At 38.4% G+C, this 16219-nt stretch overlaps 2 protein-coding genes across 2 annotated transcripts in view; both read left to right on the forward strand.

Moving 5' to 3' along the window:
* Positions 1 to 498: 498 nt before the first annotated feature.
* Positions 499 to 6907, forward strand: LOC111328125 (transcriptional regulator Erg). The gene is made up of 5 exons (XM_022932507.2): positions 499 to 773; positions 894 to 1038; positions 1603 to 1678; positions 3886 to 4002; positions 5025 to 6907. The coding sequence occupies exons 1-5, from the start codon at positions 751 to 753 to the stop codon at positions 5294 to 5296; spliced, it is 633 nt and encodes a 210-aa protein (XP_022788242.1). The 5' UTR covers positions 499 to 750; the 3' UTR covers positions 5297 to 6907.
* Positions 6908 to 7139: 232 nt separating this feature from the next.
* LOC111328126 (beta-lactamase-like protein 4) overlaps positions 7140 to 16219 on the forward strand; it is a 28055-nt gene continuing 18975 nt past the window's right edge. The window contains exon 1 of the mRNA XM_088732277.1: positions 7140 to 7379. The gene's annotated coding sequence lies outside the window, so the exon portion shown is untranslated. The remainder of the gene's footprint in view (positions 7380 to 16219) is intronic.

A 16219-nucleotide genomic window follows, 5' to 3' on the forward strand; every position in this document is an offset into this window, starting at 1 on the left:
TTATTTATAAAAGGACGATATTGGCTGATCCGTGTTCAAATATGTTATTGGACAGCTATGCTTTCTCACGCAATTTAGCGTGTATCTCGATTTCAAGTTAGTCTTGAGGGCGACTTGCTAGGCAAAGGTCAAAATCATTTCGCAAAAAATGTTCTGCGAATGGAAGAGTCGGAAATGAAATGTACACCGAGAATTTTTTTCCCTGATTCTCGTGTACAGAACGTTACAGTACACAACTAAGCGCGGGACATTTGTAAATTAATATTTCTGAGAAAGTGTTCGCATACTTTACGGCATTTCTCGGAAGATCTTCGTGACCCGATCCTTAGGCGTGCCGTCATCGGCACGCAAATCTCGTGAAACCCAATTCCAAATTTGGAACGCTGACGAAATCGCGAGGGAGGTGTCAACCAAATAAGGGAGGCCGACAACAATGGGGCTTGATGTTTCCAGGACGACGGCCTCCTGGGTCTTAAAAATACGGTGCAATGACTTCAATCCCTATTATTACATGACAATAGTCGTTGGGTCATCTCGGAACTGGGGAAACGGTACACGAAATGGATTCTTCACAAAGATCCTGACAAACGGCGGTTGTGCTTATATTCCAGCAGAGTTTCGTTCAGTCTTAGACGGTAGTTCTTGTTAAAGCATTGATCACGGCGGATTGGCGTCGCTAGCAGAAAGACCGCGGTCTGCACTACGCTGCTCTGATTTACGAATTTCAATATAAGAAATTGGTCCGAGACAATGAGCGATCCTGTTGCTATTCGGTAAGCTTTAGCACCATTCCTATTTTTGTTTTTGTGCGGTTGTTCTTAGCCTTTTACAGAAATAATCTTTTGATTCAGCTGTGGTAATTGGCTAGGTTCCATGTTTGTTCCTTTTCCTAGAGTTCTCATCGACGATGGCACGCCGCGAATGTCGTTTCCTTTCCGAATTCATCTTTCCTTGACGGTCTTTCGACTGAAACAAATGATAGAGGCGCAAGAGGGCTTTACTGTTGGAGAACAAGATGTTTTCTTTCACGGAAATCCGGTTAGTAGCTTATTTTCTGTTGTATGCTAGAAACTGCACGCCGGAATGGAATTTTTTCATGTCCGCGCGCGATCGCGGACAATGCAGCTACTCGCGCATGAGAGTCACGCTGTAGTGGTGTGTGAGTCCGAAGTTTCAGCTGGTTGCTACACGTTTAATTCTTTGTCTCGTTTCCTGGCTTAAACTTTCTTTCCAATAGCTTTCAGTGAATCAGCTGCACAGCAATAAACGATGCGAGCTGTGTTCGAGTTTCCTTTGAAATATATTTCGAAATGCACTCCCACATACTTAAATTCATTAAACGAAAAGGATCGAAACTGTTCATCGAGGCGAGGTTTGTGCTAATTAGAAGTCTCTCGTGCATAAGCTTGGCCAAGATCTGCTTAAGTAAGTGTATATTGAAATGATTCATGCACACATATGTTTGGCGATATTAACAAGGTAATCTTATATTTCAAACGTGACGCGTTGACTATCCGCGGCATAAATGAGCCTTGTTAGTATTGTGTGATGACCTCCCAGGGATATGACTCTTAGATCAATACTTTTTTTTTAACCCTTCAGCTTCAAGACAATCTCACACTAGGACAGCAAGGAATTATGGAGGATACCCAACTTGATATTCGAGTTAATTTTCAAGGTAATGTATCAATCTTCAGTATTCGAGAACTTTCGAGTGTGCTGGTTTTGTTCTCTGTCATGACATGAATGTACTTGTGTCATGAATAATGCGTGGTTTCCCTGGATTAGTAAATCGGGTTAATGCCACGGAGATCATGGATCTTTTCTTTCCGCTGTTGTCGCTTGTGAATGTTATTTAAAAGCATTGTCTTCAAAGAGAATGTTCGGTAATTATATCTCTCAGTGTTAATGTAATTTGCGTAGGTTTTGGCTATCACGCCGGGTAAATTTATTTCATAGTTCTTTCAAAGAACTTTTTGTTCCAGTCTGAGGTAAACTTTATTCCCGGACGCCCACAAGAATGCTTGTTATTTGCGGTTTCTTTCAATTCATTTTGCTTGGGAAACAGGGTTGTAGAATAAGCAAATCGATCGAACGAACGCAAAAAACTTTTGCCATAATAAATCACCACCTATTAAAGAAACGATGATGAGAAAAGAGTTGTATTTTTTTTTTTTTTGACAAATTTAATTGTCTACTCGATAAATTTTTGATCGGCTAAGTTTATTTGTAGGGTTAAGTTTTGTCTGCTATTGTAGACAGATTATTTTTCTGTATTATCTGTAGAATTACAGTATAGGCCTTAGAAATATCTTGTCAAGATAATTGTTCTAGCAACACCGAAACCCAAACTGGAAGATTTTCAGATGTCGTTTCCCACAGGTAATAGTGTTGTGTGGGCAGCGATCTAATCTTACGTGGAAACTTTTCATTTTTAATTTTCTTTTGTTTGCTCCTAACTCAATAATTAGTGAAGTGTGATTTTTTATTTTTCCTCAAGAAAAAAATTGGAGTGAAAACCAGTACCTGTTTTCAGTTGTAATTAATTCTGATCTTTTTATGGTTAATTGCTACTGCGAGGAAAAACAATTTTTGTTACTGTTCAGGTCTGAGTAAGGTATTTCTTATTTTAATAAGAAGTACCAGAACTTTATTGTTCTTACACCAGGGAAACAAACACTATCAATTCCACAGCTTAAAACACAGGTTAACCAAGTTGAAATGTTTCCTGTGCAACTCTTGAGCAACTAAAAGTTTGAATTGAAGTCTTGCACCTTTATTTATCATTTTTTGTCAAGAAATTTAATTTTAATTTTTCAGCAGTGAGTGGGAGTGCTCCCAAAATCCCTACATGTAAATACACCCACCTTAATAAAACAAAGCATTTGTTGAAAAAGAAAAAAGTAGTTATATGTTGTGATGCTTTTGTGCCTTAAATTTTCTGAGTCAGTTGTTTCAAGTCTGCAAAGAAGTGATGTGAATTATGCTGTGTACAATGTGCAGTGACCTAGGTTAACACCAGAATGTACTATTTTTTTTGGAGGGAAGTGAGTGTGCCTTAAAGATATCATTTTGAAAAGTTTGCAGTGGCTTCCATTATTGATCAGTGTTGCCAATGGCAATCACAGAATATTTTTGACACAATCAATCTTAAGAACTCAGTATTGTACCTCATTCTGATATGCATTATTTCTTAAGCAAATGTGGGGGTGTACGTAAATCATTGCTTTTAAAATAATATCACCCTAAGTGAAAAACCTACGTCTTTCCTCTATTCCAATATTTTCTCAACTCTTCTGTTTCTTTAAATAAGAACTGACGCAAATTTGTGCAGTTTTCTCAGCCAATATTGCTTAATATGCAAAGAACAGTTCATAAATAGAGTCTTCCACATAACTTGGAAATGTTGCAATAAACTATTGCAACAGAAATGAATTCCTTCAAGTGGTAGATTTTATCACTAGTTTTTTGAGTTTAAGGCATGCTTAGCCAATTAGCGTAAGCATACACCTTAATTATCGATTAAATGTTATTGGCCCAGAGGAAAGTGTATGTTAGAATATTCCACCGCATCTAGAATCATAAGCACATGGAAAGGGAGTGGTACACATATTTAGGGGGCTTCTGTCCCCCTACACTTCTCCTTCTCAAAATGATACACATTTCCTTCGGTGTACTGACTAGGAGAATTCATCTCGCAGTTGAAGCTTCTTGGGTTGGCAGTCATTTCATTTATTCCATAATCTTAATGAATGCTTCAGCAGTATTTCTGTAAAGAGAAATTGCTACTTTAGGTGCTGGCTATTCCTAGGGTTTAAATGGTTAAAGCAATATTGTCAACTCAGTTAGTGTTCCTTTCTGATTGCACAATGTCTTTTTCCCCAGACATTCCGTCTCCAACAAGAAAGAAGGGAAGCACATCAACATCTGAAGATTGTGTTGTACCAGATATTGATGATGAAGATAATGTGTTTAACTTTGAACAGCCAAGAGTGCCAGCTGGTGAGGAAGTAGATTAAAAACATGCTTTTTATTTTTGAATTATTCCACCACCATTACAAAACAATGAAATGTAGTGCACTATGTTGAAAAAGCATAAATGGATCTTTTCATTGTTGCAAAATGCAGAAGAAATGTTTATTGTCACACATGTTTAGAAATCATTTAGTATATAAGAATGATCCTTCGCAGTAAAGCACTATTTAAGCAATAGTGGAAATCAGACCTGAAAAAAATTTCAGGCCTGTACGGGATTCGAACCACTGACCTCTGCGATACTAGTGCCTGCTCCCAGTTGGCTTGTTAGCTCAATTGGTAGAGCGCTGCACTAGTATCGCAGAGGTCAGTGGTTCGAATCCCGTACAGGCCTGAAATTTTTTTCAGGTCTGATTTCCACTATTGCTTAAATAGTGCTTTACTGCGAAGGATCGTTCTTATATACGTCTCATAACCGCAGTTCACTCATATGTTTCATATGTTTGTTGTTGTTAAATCATTTAGTGTTGCATAATAATATTGCATGCAAAAGTTGTGTGATATTATTTAAAAATGGTAACATTGATAGCAATTTGTGAACTAAAACCTCGTTGTAAACTGTAGTTATTGATATATTTTTCCTGATCTCTTTATTCTTGTTGTTATCTGATTGCAAGTTATAAGTCTAAGAAAATGAATGATTTGAATTTAGTTAAGGTTCAGTTTGCAGTATCACAGTGTAGGCCAGAGCCTCTTTATATCACATACTTATTCAGCTTGGTATCAAGGGGAGGTGTTTCAGTAGTATAAGTACAAAAAGAGGTGGCTTTGAAAACATTTTTTAGGGGGAAATGTTCAGAAGCAATTCAACCAGGGTTAACATTTTTCTATACAGGTAGTTACTGTACATGCACACTGGTTTATAAGCAAAATGTTTGGAAAAAGAGTAAGCTCAGTTCTGTCTCAAGTTGTAACATCTCTTTTCTTGACAAAAAGGCAGACTGTTTTTCTTGAGACCAGACATTAAAGAGTCTTATTATTTGATTTAGATCCAAGAATGTGGAACAAATGGGAAGTGATGGAGTGGCTGAAATGGGCAACAGAGAGATACAGCATACGGGATGTAACAGCTGACAAATTCTTGATGAATGGGAAAGGCTTGTGTATGCTTGGTGTGGATGGTTTCCTCTACAGAGTTCCCCGAGGGGGTGATGTTCTTCACAGTGATTTTAACAAACGTGTGACGGCAGCAGTGGAACAGTCGCGCCATATGCAGAGCTATCTTAATCCTGGTGCATCGAACTTCTACTACGTGTATTGAAGAGACAAGATAATTTATTTGAAAAAGTACAGACTATTGAAAAGAGTATGATATAATGCAGGCAACCACAAGTCAGGGCTGCAGCTTATAAAGAATGTACACTAATTATTTAAAAAAAATTGCTATTTGTATATATTGTGCATTTGGAATGGGTTTGCCTTAATGCGCTCAAATTCACAGTTCATGTAGTTATAATGGTCAAGATTTGGTTACAGCTTTTGAATATCATTGTATTTTATGAAGACCAATTTCTGAAAATGGGCTGGGGTTAATTTATTTAACAAAAAGATTTTTTAAGATCTGTTTTTACTCTGGGGCCTAACTCTGCTCATTATGAATGACAATGTGAATTCACTTGTCGACAAGACAAGCTGATGTGAAAAATATTATGTTGTTAGAAAGATGCATCTTTTCTCTTTTCGTGTAACCTTTTATACAGGTAAAACTTTGCATCATTGCTTTAATTGTAAGATCTGTGTGTTTATTCTGTTTAGTTTTCTTGTAAGGATAACTTTTGGAAGCCATGGATCATAAGAGTCAGACGTAATAGTAATGTTGAAGGAATGCTTTGAACCTTGGGAGTGATCAACAGTATTCTCCTTGTTAAAGTGGTAACTGGGAAAATTTACAACCTTTAACCTCTCCTTAGGAATTCTTGAAAATTCAACAGGTTAATGACTGCTCTATCCATTTGAAAACTTACTTAACCTGTCGTGCTTGAAATCTGAGAGAATGATGTATCAGAGTCAAATTTTTATGATTATTTTAGTCACTATCAGCTAGTGTATTGGTAACAGTAGATCCTTAGTTCAATCCAGTAATGCATGAGAGTGAATATGTTTAGAGTTTAGAAAAGGTAGAGCTGTGTTCTGTGGCTAGCCACTTACTAGAGTTTTGTGTATGCAAACGTGAATCCAGTGTAAGTTACTGACAGATAACTAGACCCATTATTCTTAACCATGGCGTTCTGGAGATCTCTTTGAGGATTAAGACCATCCAGAAATTTCTCCATCTTTACCAGAGCTTGAGAAGGGTAGATAAAAAACTGTAGTAAAGATGGAAAAGTTTACAGTTCAAGCACCAGCGTAGTTCACTTTTATTACTTCTTTCAGTATTATTATAGTTCCAAAGCTTTTAGTGGTAACATAGCCTTACTAAATTTTTGTTCTCACTCGCTTCTTGCAAAGTATGGTACAAGCTGATGTACTTGTGTAGTAAAAGTAATATTCTGCTTGGAAGAAACAATGTGTATATGAATTGAAGCTAAAAGATCTGCTGTAAATTTTAGCATTAAATTTTAAGTGAATTATAATCTCGAAAAATATGGAAAGCCCAAACAATTGAAAGAGCTAAGTAATTATAGAAGAAGAAAATGAAAAGTCATTGCATTTCCAAAATTTATCTTCAAAGTTGCACCCTTGCACTTCACAGCAAAGAAGTATTCTTTAATCTTCAAACTGTTTTCTTTAAAAAAAGAAAGACTAGTTTATATGTGCAGTTGTTAAACAACGGACATTTTATCTACGTGACATTCAAAGCATGGTAAATTGCTGGGCCAGATTGTATTTCAATGAAACAGATAATAAATTTTTTATTGGTTCTTCTTGATAATTGACTTGTCTTAAAAAAATTTCCAATTACTTGGAAGTCACGACAAGTTCATACACCTTAATCCCTAGATGCCACCCCATCCTCCCTGCCCTAAGAACGAAGGGTAGACTTCCGGAAACAAGTTGATCATTCTTTAAAGTGTTCGACAGGCTTTTCCTTTCTTTTCCAACGTGGCGCTCAGCTTGTGAGGAACTTTCGTTAACTCTATACAACGCACTTCACGTGAAATTACAATTTGCATAATCGATCTGATTTAATGACGAATTTTCGACTGTCGTCTTATGATGCTACATTCAAACGTTTCTGCTTCAATTTATAGTCGTTCTTCCTTCTAAGTAAATATCAAACAGATAAACGTCCTACAATCGAACAATATACGCTTCACAGGGAAATAAGTTGAAAATCACCACGGGATATCTGTAGCAGCATGTGCTATCGAACAGAAAAGCTCGGCGGCTGGTTCAGCAAGCAGGTATTTGAAAATAAAATAGTACACATGTAGACTCTTAAAATATGATTCTCTAGTATCAGAAATGTTGTATTTCTTTACACGATTATTTACATGGCTTTGAAGGTGGCTGGCGAAAATTTATCATCTAAAAATCGCATTAGACGGTGAGGAACATTCTTTAGAATCTATTATTTCCTACACATACATATATATATATACACATACATTAAACAAAAGACTTCCCACGTAAGTTCAGTGGTTGCAAGAAACAAAATAAAGTGGATTAGATTATTGATTCGTAGAACTAAGGTGCGTTTGAGTAAACTTTGCCGAAAGCTATTTTATTGAAGCATTTATATTATATAGATCCTTTAAAAAAAATTCTGGGAAAATGGATAGCGTTTGTGAATGTCTAAAGAGCCGTAAATTTGGACACATCTATTTCGGTTTTGGTACAAATAAAGTTAAAACCAGTGCATGATTCAAGAATATCTGCTGTGAACTGTTCGTAGGAAGTGATTCTCTCCCTTGTGTGTCACTTAGCTAAATACTCTGAGCGAGATTAATATGAAGTAAAAATATATTATTGCGATGTGGTTAATTTTTCATCTCAAGTGGCGTTTAACTCATCTCACTAAAATACCCTGTTTGAATTAGTGGTGGAGTTACTACTTCTGCGTACCGCGCTGAATGCATTGTGGGTTTCGAAACTGTTAAGATTTTCTAGTGGAGATATCAATTTAGGCTTTCAATGTTTGAATGAATAAAGTATCTCAGGATAGAGAGGATTTCCAGACTTGGCTTTAGATTCGCAAATTTGAGCATTTTCGGGCAAAATGTTGCAAGTTTGGGCATCGACGAAGATTGGGAAGCCAAAAATAAATAGTAAGTGAATAAATAAGTAATTTTCATTACTTATTCTGGACTAATTTTTAATTTTTGCAATTGGTTTTTACAACGTCGCTGGGACAGTGTTTTATATAAGTAAATAAATAAAAATGGTTGGTGATTTGGCAACGGACATTCCACGAGGTGACTCTTCTTGTCCACTGTTACCAGGTCGGATTGGAATTCAGAACGTTGGTTTTTGTAGGGGAAGGAAAACTGGACTGACCTTGGGGGAAACCCTCGGAGCAAATAGGAAAACCAACAACAAACTCAACTCATATGTGACGTCACCGCCGCCCAGTTAGCCCAATGGATAGTGCGCTGGACTGTTGTGCGGGAGGTCGAGGGTTCGAGCCCCGGCCGGACCAACACTCAAGGGCTTAAAATAATTTAGAAGAATTTGCTACCTTTCCATAACATCAAGAAATAGTTAGATATTCTAGTCTTCTCGGATAGGGACGAATAAATGGAGGTCCCATCTCTTGCAGGGTTGGGGTAGGAGACGTGAATTTTCCCACACACGAGATTACTGTGTGATGGATGTCCTCCCCTGGGTGGGATGGGTGAGAAGGTGAGATCGATAGACTGAAGCGGCTGCCAGAGGCGCCTGATATGCTGACATCTGTTCTCAACCTTAAACTGTACCCGTAATTCAGCCTTAGGTTGCAAGTGGTCAAAAATACTATATTACTATTACTATTTTAGGTCCGGGAATCAAACCCGGGCCACAATATGGTGACAGGGGACACCACTGCTAGCTCCCCAAATGAAAAATATTGATCTCTGAAGCCCTGAATTTTTCATTCAAAAATTTTATTGAGTGTTTAAACCACTCAGCTTGAATTGTCTCTCCAATTCTACGTAAAAGTATTTAACTAGTTCTATTGATTAAGATTGATATTGCGCATTTGATTTCTATCGTTTGTATGTGCTTCTCAACTGGTTCTCAGCACACGTCACTTTCTTTCCGGATAATGGATTCTCCATCTCCTCCCTCTCCGATAGTTCACATCAATGAATTTTTCTTTCACGGCTTTCCAAAATTCAGTTATATTTCAGCCTCGTTTTATTAATCACTGACTATTTAATTTCCCTTTTCCCCATTTCTTTCAACGAGTGGAAGAGAGTAAAAATAAACCTTGCGGTCGCAGGTGAAGAACCCCCCTAACCGTTAACACCTGTTAAGACTTCCCACGCCCTGAATATCACAACACAAACCGAACAAATATTAAGCAGCCTCTCATACACGATGCAACATTTCATTTCGTTGTTATGAGGCGCACACTGGGAAATTGTGGCTTTTAGTGAACGTTCATTACAACTGGAAGACAATACAAACAGGCCGTTGGCTCAGCATGGTTAACAGCCGGAGGCAGGAGCCCATTACAATTGGAGTGTTCATTTGCTCTTTGGATACAATGAATACATGAAGTTCATATATCTTGAACTGCGGTATTAGATACATATGATGCACGATCCTCGCAGTAGAGAGCGCTATTTATGCAATAGCGAAAATCAGACCTGAAAAAAAATCAGGCCTGTACGGGATTCGAACCACTGACCTCTGCGATACTAGTGCAGCGCTCTACCAATTGAGCTAACAAGCCAACTGGGAGTAGGCCGTATGGGCCTGATTTTTTTCCAGGTCTGATTTTCGCTATTACATAAATAGCGTTCTCTACTGCGAGGATCGTGCATCATACGTATCTAATACCGCAGTTCAAAATATGTGAACTTCATATATTCATGGTATTTGATTTATCATCACGGGTTTATTACGAGTCAACTTAACGGCCTGCTCCCAGTTGGCTTGTTAGCTCAATTGGTAGAGCGCTGCACTAGTATCGCAGAGGTCAGTGGTTCAAATCCCGTAAAGGCCTGATTTTTTTCAGGTTTGATTTTCGCAATTGCATAAATAGCTCTCTCTACTGCGAGGATCGTGCATCATACGCAACTGCTCTTTGTTCATGTCATGGTTTTTTCACAGACAAATCTGTTTTTAGTTTGAATTTACCGCGAAATGGGATTCCCCACGAAAGCCTTTTGACTAATCACGATTAGCGCGTAGTTAATTTCCTAGGAAAAGATTGTCCAAAGATAAACCGTTCTGTGAAAATGCCGTGACATAGGCTCGGATGGGAGTTGAACACTCCAACTGATAATGGGCTCCTGCCGTAGGTCAAAATTTCAATACTTAGGGGGAGATTGCGGGACTTTGACAACTGACCGCTTAATGCAGGTTCGACTGTGTTGTTGTTTCTCTCACGATGTAGTCACTTCCGTATATCGCAGCGCGTTTTGACTGAACAATGGTATGAATGCTTTAGTAAGTAAAGTTTTGAATTTCATGGACATCTCGTTTAATCCCGCATCAAAATGTCAAAACTATTGGAACAAATTCGTGATAAGTACCTGCACATGCTGGTCTGAAGAACAAGAAATTCTGTAGGAAGCCTTCGTGCACGAAAAGAGAGTAAACGCGTACTTTAAAGAAACTCTGTTAACAACGCATTGAAAACGATACTGTAGATTACCTACCTGGGTAAAATTTTGCTTAGCAAGGGGCCTTTAAACCTTTGAAGCATACATCACCCCAAACAATTTTATATATGTATATATTTTTTCACCTTCGGCATGACCAGCATATGCGAGATTTTTTTTTTCAGCAGAAAACTGGTTGAAGAACCTCCCACCGAGTCGTTTGGTTTCTGCACAGTTTCTATTGAAGTTTTCTTCCGGGCAGAATTTTTTTCTGCTCTGTGAAATCGGCCCCCCGGTTGCATTGCAATGTAAACCATTTACAACGATTTCTTTAGAAGGATATCAAAGTTACACGATGCACATACAAAGGATTTATAATCCATTAGTGTTACTTCTTACTGTTACAACAGTAGCCACCAGTGGTCGAAGAATCTCCCACCAAGTCGTTTGGTTCCTGCATAATTTCTATTAAAGTTTTTTTCCGGGCAGAATTTTTTTCAGCTCTGTGAGTCGGCCACCCGGTTGCATAGTAATGTAAACCATTTACAACGACTTCTTTTGAAGGAAATTTAAGTTACAAGATGCACCCATAAAGGATTTATAATCCATTAGTTTCACTACTTACTGTTAGAACAGTGGCCACCAGCTGCAAGGGACCCACCAGCACTGCTATTTTCACTGGTAATTTAAAATTTTTTGTATGGCTGATTTATTTCTTAGACAACATGGGAACGTCAATCGTAGAATGGCGGGAAATCCGGCAATGTGACCGATCGTGTGAAAAGAAAATAACACGATCGCGTAATCATTGTGTTTAGGGGCAGTATCCCCTCTACTGTAAAATAACAATTTTATAGGAATAGAACGCACTTTTTGGTCTTATAATCATTTTCTCTCCATTTTCTTCTTTCACCTCTCCGGTAGCAAGCTGAATTTGATCCCGGCAAAATCGTTTTTAAGGGACGTCGGAACAGCCTTAAGCCACATTTTTATTCCAGCAACTTGCAATTTTTGTCCCATGATCAACCCCAAATCCTCTGCAGATAACTCAGTATCCGATTAGGGGCAACTTATTCTAATAGTAATATCTAAAAAACGAAAACGTAACTTCTGCACCTTCGAGTCCTCGGGCTTTCTTTCTGCTGAAAGAGCAATGAATGGCATTTTTGTAAACGACGAAAAATATACAAGAGTTTTGCAGTAGTGTTCGCGGATCACTGAATACTTCCATGTCGTAGACCTTTCCTTATGTTTCGTGCTTATCTTAACCATTTGCACCCAAACATCAGTATACAGATTCTCTACACTGTTCTCTATGCATTCTCTATGTTACTAACGAGGAGAATTTTGTTTAACAATCAAGAGCTATCGAAGTTTACGATCATTTCTTTTATTCTTGTGAACCTAATACCTGATTCAGCCGTGGTGACATGTTGTAAAGAGAAGTTAGAGGCTGGTCGCACTCCTAAGGATTAAGGGTTTACCCGCTATCGAATCAGATATATAGAGTGTAGGAAACTTCGTTTGAAAATACCTGGTCTTCTTGGACAGTTTGGTTTTTTTTTATAACTTAAATATGCTTACTATTTGCTAACTTACAGTAGTCTGAACACAAAAACTTACTCGATAGCTTAGGCTCGATCTCCGCCGCTCTCTCGAGTCCGGTCTTTATCGTTCCTCCGCGAGAAGAGACGGCGGGACGCACGAGCGGCCATCCATGTCTGTGACGTAATTTGAAAAAATTAATCTATGCGTTCTCAGATGTCACAGGAAGTGAAATAGGACTCCAATTCGAATGGATGGCGTACATATGATCGCTGATACGCCGGCTAAATTTAACTCGAAAACTGGATGTGTCTTCTGTGGCTGCGAAGAAAAAGATTCTAGGAAGAGAACGAAGGTGTCTGATTAGCGGAAAAGGATTTGCGACGTACTGGAGATTCCTCCTTCTCGTATAGACTTTGGAAGGTTGCATTTGTAACGATCACTGCTATCGACTAGTCAAGCGCCTTGAGAGGCTCCGAGAACAAACAAATGCCTTTCCTTGCTCGTTTAAGGAAAATTTTGAAACGATTAATTCTAGAACGAAGCGTGGCGTACCATCCGACTCCACAATTTGATCAAGTGTTGCCGCGCCGTCAATAATAAGCACCTCCAGCAGCAGACGTCGCCGGCGACACGCCGGCAACCGGAAACGTGAAATTTCTCAGAAGTCCTCACTGCGCATGCACAACACGTTAGGACTTGCCGTCGTCCCGAAGTCGAGAACGCAAGAACGTGAGTAATTAATCTTTTGTTTTGATGGCATTTAGCTTACTTTCGGATTAATTAAATTTGGAAGCTAAGTAAAATTACAGAATGATTGATTTTATGTTTGAAATAATGTTGTGCAAGTATTCACTATTATTAGGCTCATTTTTTTCAAAAATTATTTTTGCATGCCAAACTAGCTTCCAGTGGAGAGGTTGCTTTCATGACCAACGGAATACTTAGTTGTTTTTTCCGATTTTCTCAATGTATAACCGGTAGATTGTCAAAGCTTGAAATAACATTAAGTCATATTTGTAGTTCCTTCCTCTTGGTCTTTCATTTAACATTGAAGCTTTTTGATCGGCTCAAATTGATTTGTATTTAGTGTGTTAATCACCATGTTAACAAGTAGACAAATACGCGCTTCTTGTACGCACGAGATACCGTGTTCTTCGCAAAATGTATTTTTTTTGCCGACACTTCCGTCAAAATAGCTGGCAAAAAATAATGAGTATACAATATTGATTGCAATCGATAGCTTTAACATTGCCCATATAACGTAAAACAATTTCTGTCTTTGATATGCCAAGGTAGAACGACTCATAATTTTTCGCAATCATAATTTCTAAAAGGATGTGTCTATTATTAGAAAAGCTTTAATAGTATAAGGCTTGAATTCGTCGGGTTATTTTTTAAATATAGATATGTTGAACTCGTAGGTGGAGTGGACAGAACAAAAAGATGCCATGTTGGTCCGAGAAATCTTATTATGTAATCCTTTAAATTCAAGGCTGGCTCCAAAGGGCGTAGTTCGGCATGGAGCGAAATAACGCAAAATCTGAACACACATCCTGGTATCTAACGACAAGGATACGCAACTCGTTTAAGCAGCGTACACAAGCCTTCCATTCCACTAAACACGTACCTCTGCGAGCAACGGAAAACAGGTGGAAAGCTAAGGGCGTCTGCCAAAACAGGAAGATCATTCATCTGAGATTAGGCAATAAACACTACACAGGCATCTTATCATGTTTTATTTTCAATTCTCGTATCTATGGCTTGAAATGTTCCGTGGTGCACAAAAGCCCTGTGCTATTGTTTCGTCATGGATTACTAATCCATGAGTTATATACGAAGCGTGCTTCGAATATGGCTTCGCTTACAAATGAGAAATGCAGTGAGCTTCGTCAAATGCTATCAGACTTAACCTCTCTTGGGAGAGACATGGACCGCCATCGCTTCGTTGACGGAAACGCCTCGGGTGAACCGGAGACGATTTGGCACTCTCCACGTTCTATGAGCTGACTGGTCTCTTCACTCGTTTGTTCGTTCCAAATGAACTCCACTGTAATTCCCACAGATTTAAGAAATCGAACTTGATCTTGAGAAATGACAAGAACGATTGACTTCGCCTTTAATCAAGGCCTCACATCATATCAGCGCGCCAAAAACAATCGGCGCGGACTGAAAAATCAGCGACTTCCCGACCCCATTGGTTGAAATCACGAAGACATGGCGGCCGCTAACTAGCTTTTCTAGAGCTACTCGTTGTAAATCTTTCAAACTTTCGATTTTAATCGTCTCTAAAATTCGATCGCCTGCCACATTCATCAATTCATCATCGTCCACTGTTTTGAAAACTTTGTCTGACAAGATAATTTACGCGGCCCTACGAAAATGTGCAAGCGAAATTCTGATTAGCTATAAGCAACAAAAGAAACCTCAAGTTTCCAGCCGTCTCTTCGGGAGGAGCGCGGGCTCCGGTTCCAGGACAGCGGCTGGTATTCAAGCCTATCGATAGCTTTAATGCCGGCTAATGTTGCCTCCCCTTGCCATTTGCTCCTCGGTTCCTCGGTTTAGTTGTTGAACGGGAGCTTTCCATCGTTTTACCCATACCTGACTATCGAAAAAGTCTTCGCAGCAGCTATTGCAGCAGAACGTGACTAAAAAAGTCATTCTAACGTGAAACGCGATTTAGTTTGCTGTGAACAGCAGGGGTTCTACTCTATACTTTTCTGACGTAGGGAGCTACGTCTTTTTACAAAATATTCTTAAATTAGAGGGGAAATTTCACAATACGATCTCTGTAACACACTACTTCTTAAAATCTATAAATAGGATATCTAGACTAAATTGACGGGTACCCGTGAAGTTTAGTTCTTAAAAGTTGTCTGAACAGATTAGAGCACAAACTTGTCAACATTTTCAAGTATTTATTTCGTGGTGGCATCAGAACGCAACGCGTTGGCAAATTTTATTTTGTCGTGGAACCTGACAGATCTATGAAAAGAGAACCAATTGGAACACGGAAGGGCTCACGCAGTTTAAGAGAGTTGTGTTTTGTGCTGATTAAAATCTATAAATAGGATATGTAACATTTACGGGTTCCCATGAAGTTTAGTTGAAAGTTATTTGAACGGAGTAGACTACAAGATTGTCAACATTTTTCAAATATCTTTTCCATGGTGGCCTCAGAACGCAACACGGTGTTGTGGAACCTGACAGATCTATAAAAAGAAAACTAATTGGAAAACGGAAGTGCTCACGCAGTTCAAGGGGGTTGTGTTTTGTGTAGATTAACACTGAGCAGTTACACTTTTATATCAGAGACACGTTTCATACCCGAACAATTCGATGGAATTGCGTGGAGTCATCGTCTTATCCGAGAAATAACCAAATAAAGGTGATACATTTTATCGAATTATGCTTCTGAAAGCCTCTTTTTTTTTTATCAATGTTTCCTGATTTCTTGAAAAGCAAGAGTAACTGTAATACTGTTCAGGAAATTTTTAAACATTAAAAAATATCATGTCAAGGGAAGCAGTTTATTCTTGTTTCGGAAAGGGTTTGACATTATGCTGTCTGGCTGTTAACAGCGGTTCCATCTGATTAGACAAATCAAAGCCTTATTGTGAAAATTTGAGATACCAATGAGATTCTTATTTAATAATGACCTAGTGTTGAACAACAGTTGACTGTTGGGGACACATTGTTCAGCCAGAAAAGAGACCCCCTTTCTAAACCATTTTGCACTCTTTGCATAGTTCGTTTGCACAAGCAAATCTCTTTGTGACACTGGACAGTATACAGTGCGTCTTTAATCGATTCGTGACAGTGGATAATGATAAAAATAATATTAACAATAATAATAATAATGATAATAATAAATAAAGACTTTATTTAAAGGGGATTAACACGTAATAGCCAAAGGCTAATAATCTTTTGGCCCTTATAAGTTGCTT

Source organism: Stylophora pistillata, chromosome 9 (assembly GCF_964205215.1).
Source record: "Stylophora pistillata chromosome 9, jaStyPist1.2, whole genome shotgun sequence".
Classification (NCBI taxonomy): domain Eukaryota; kingdom Metazoa; phylum Cnidaria; class Anthozoa; order Scleractinia; family Pocilloporidae; genus Stylophora; species Stylophora pistillata.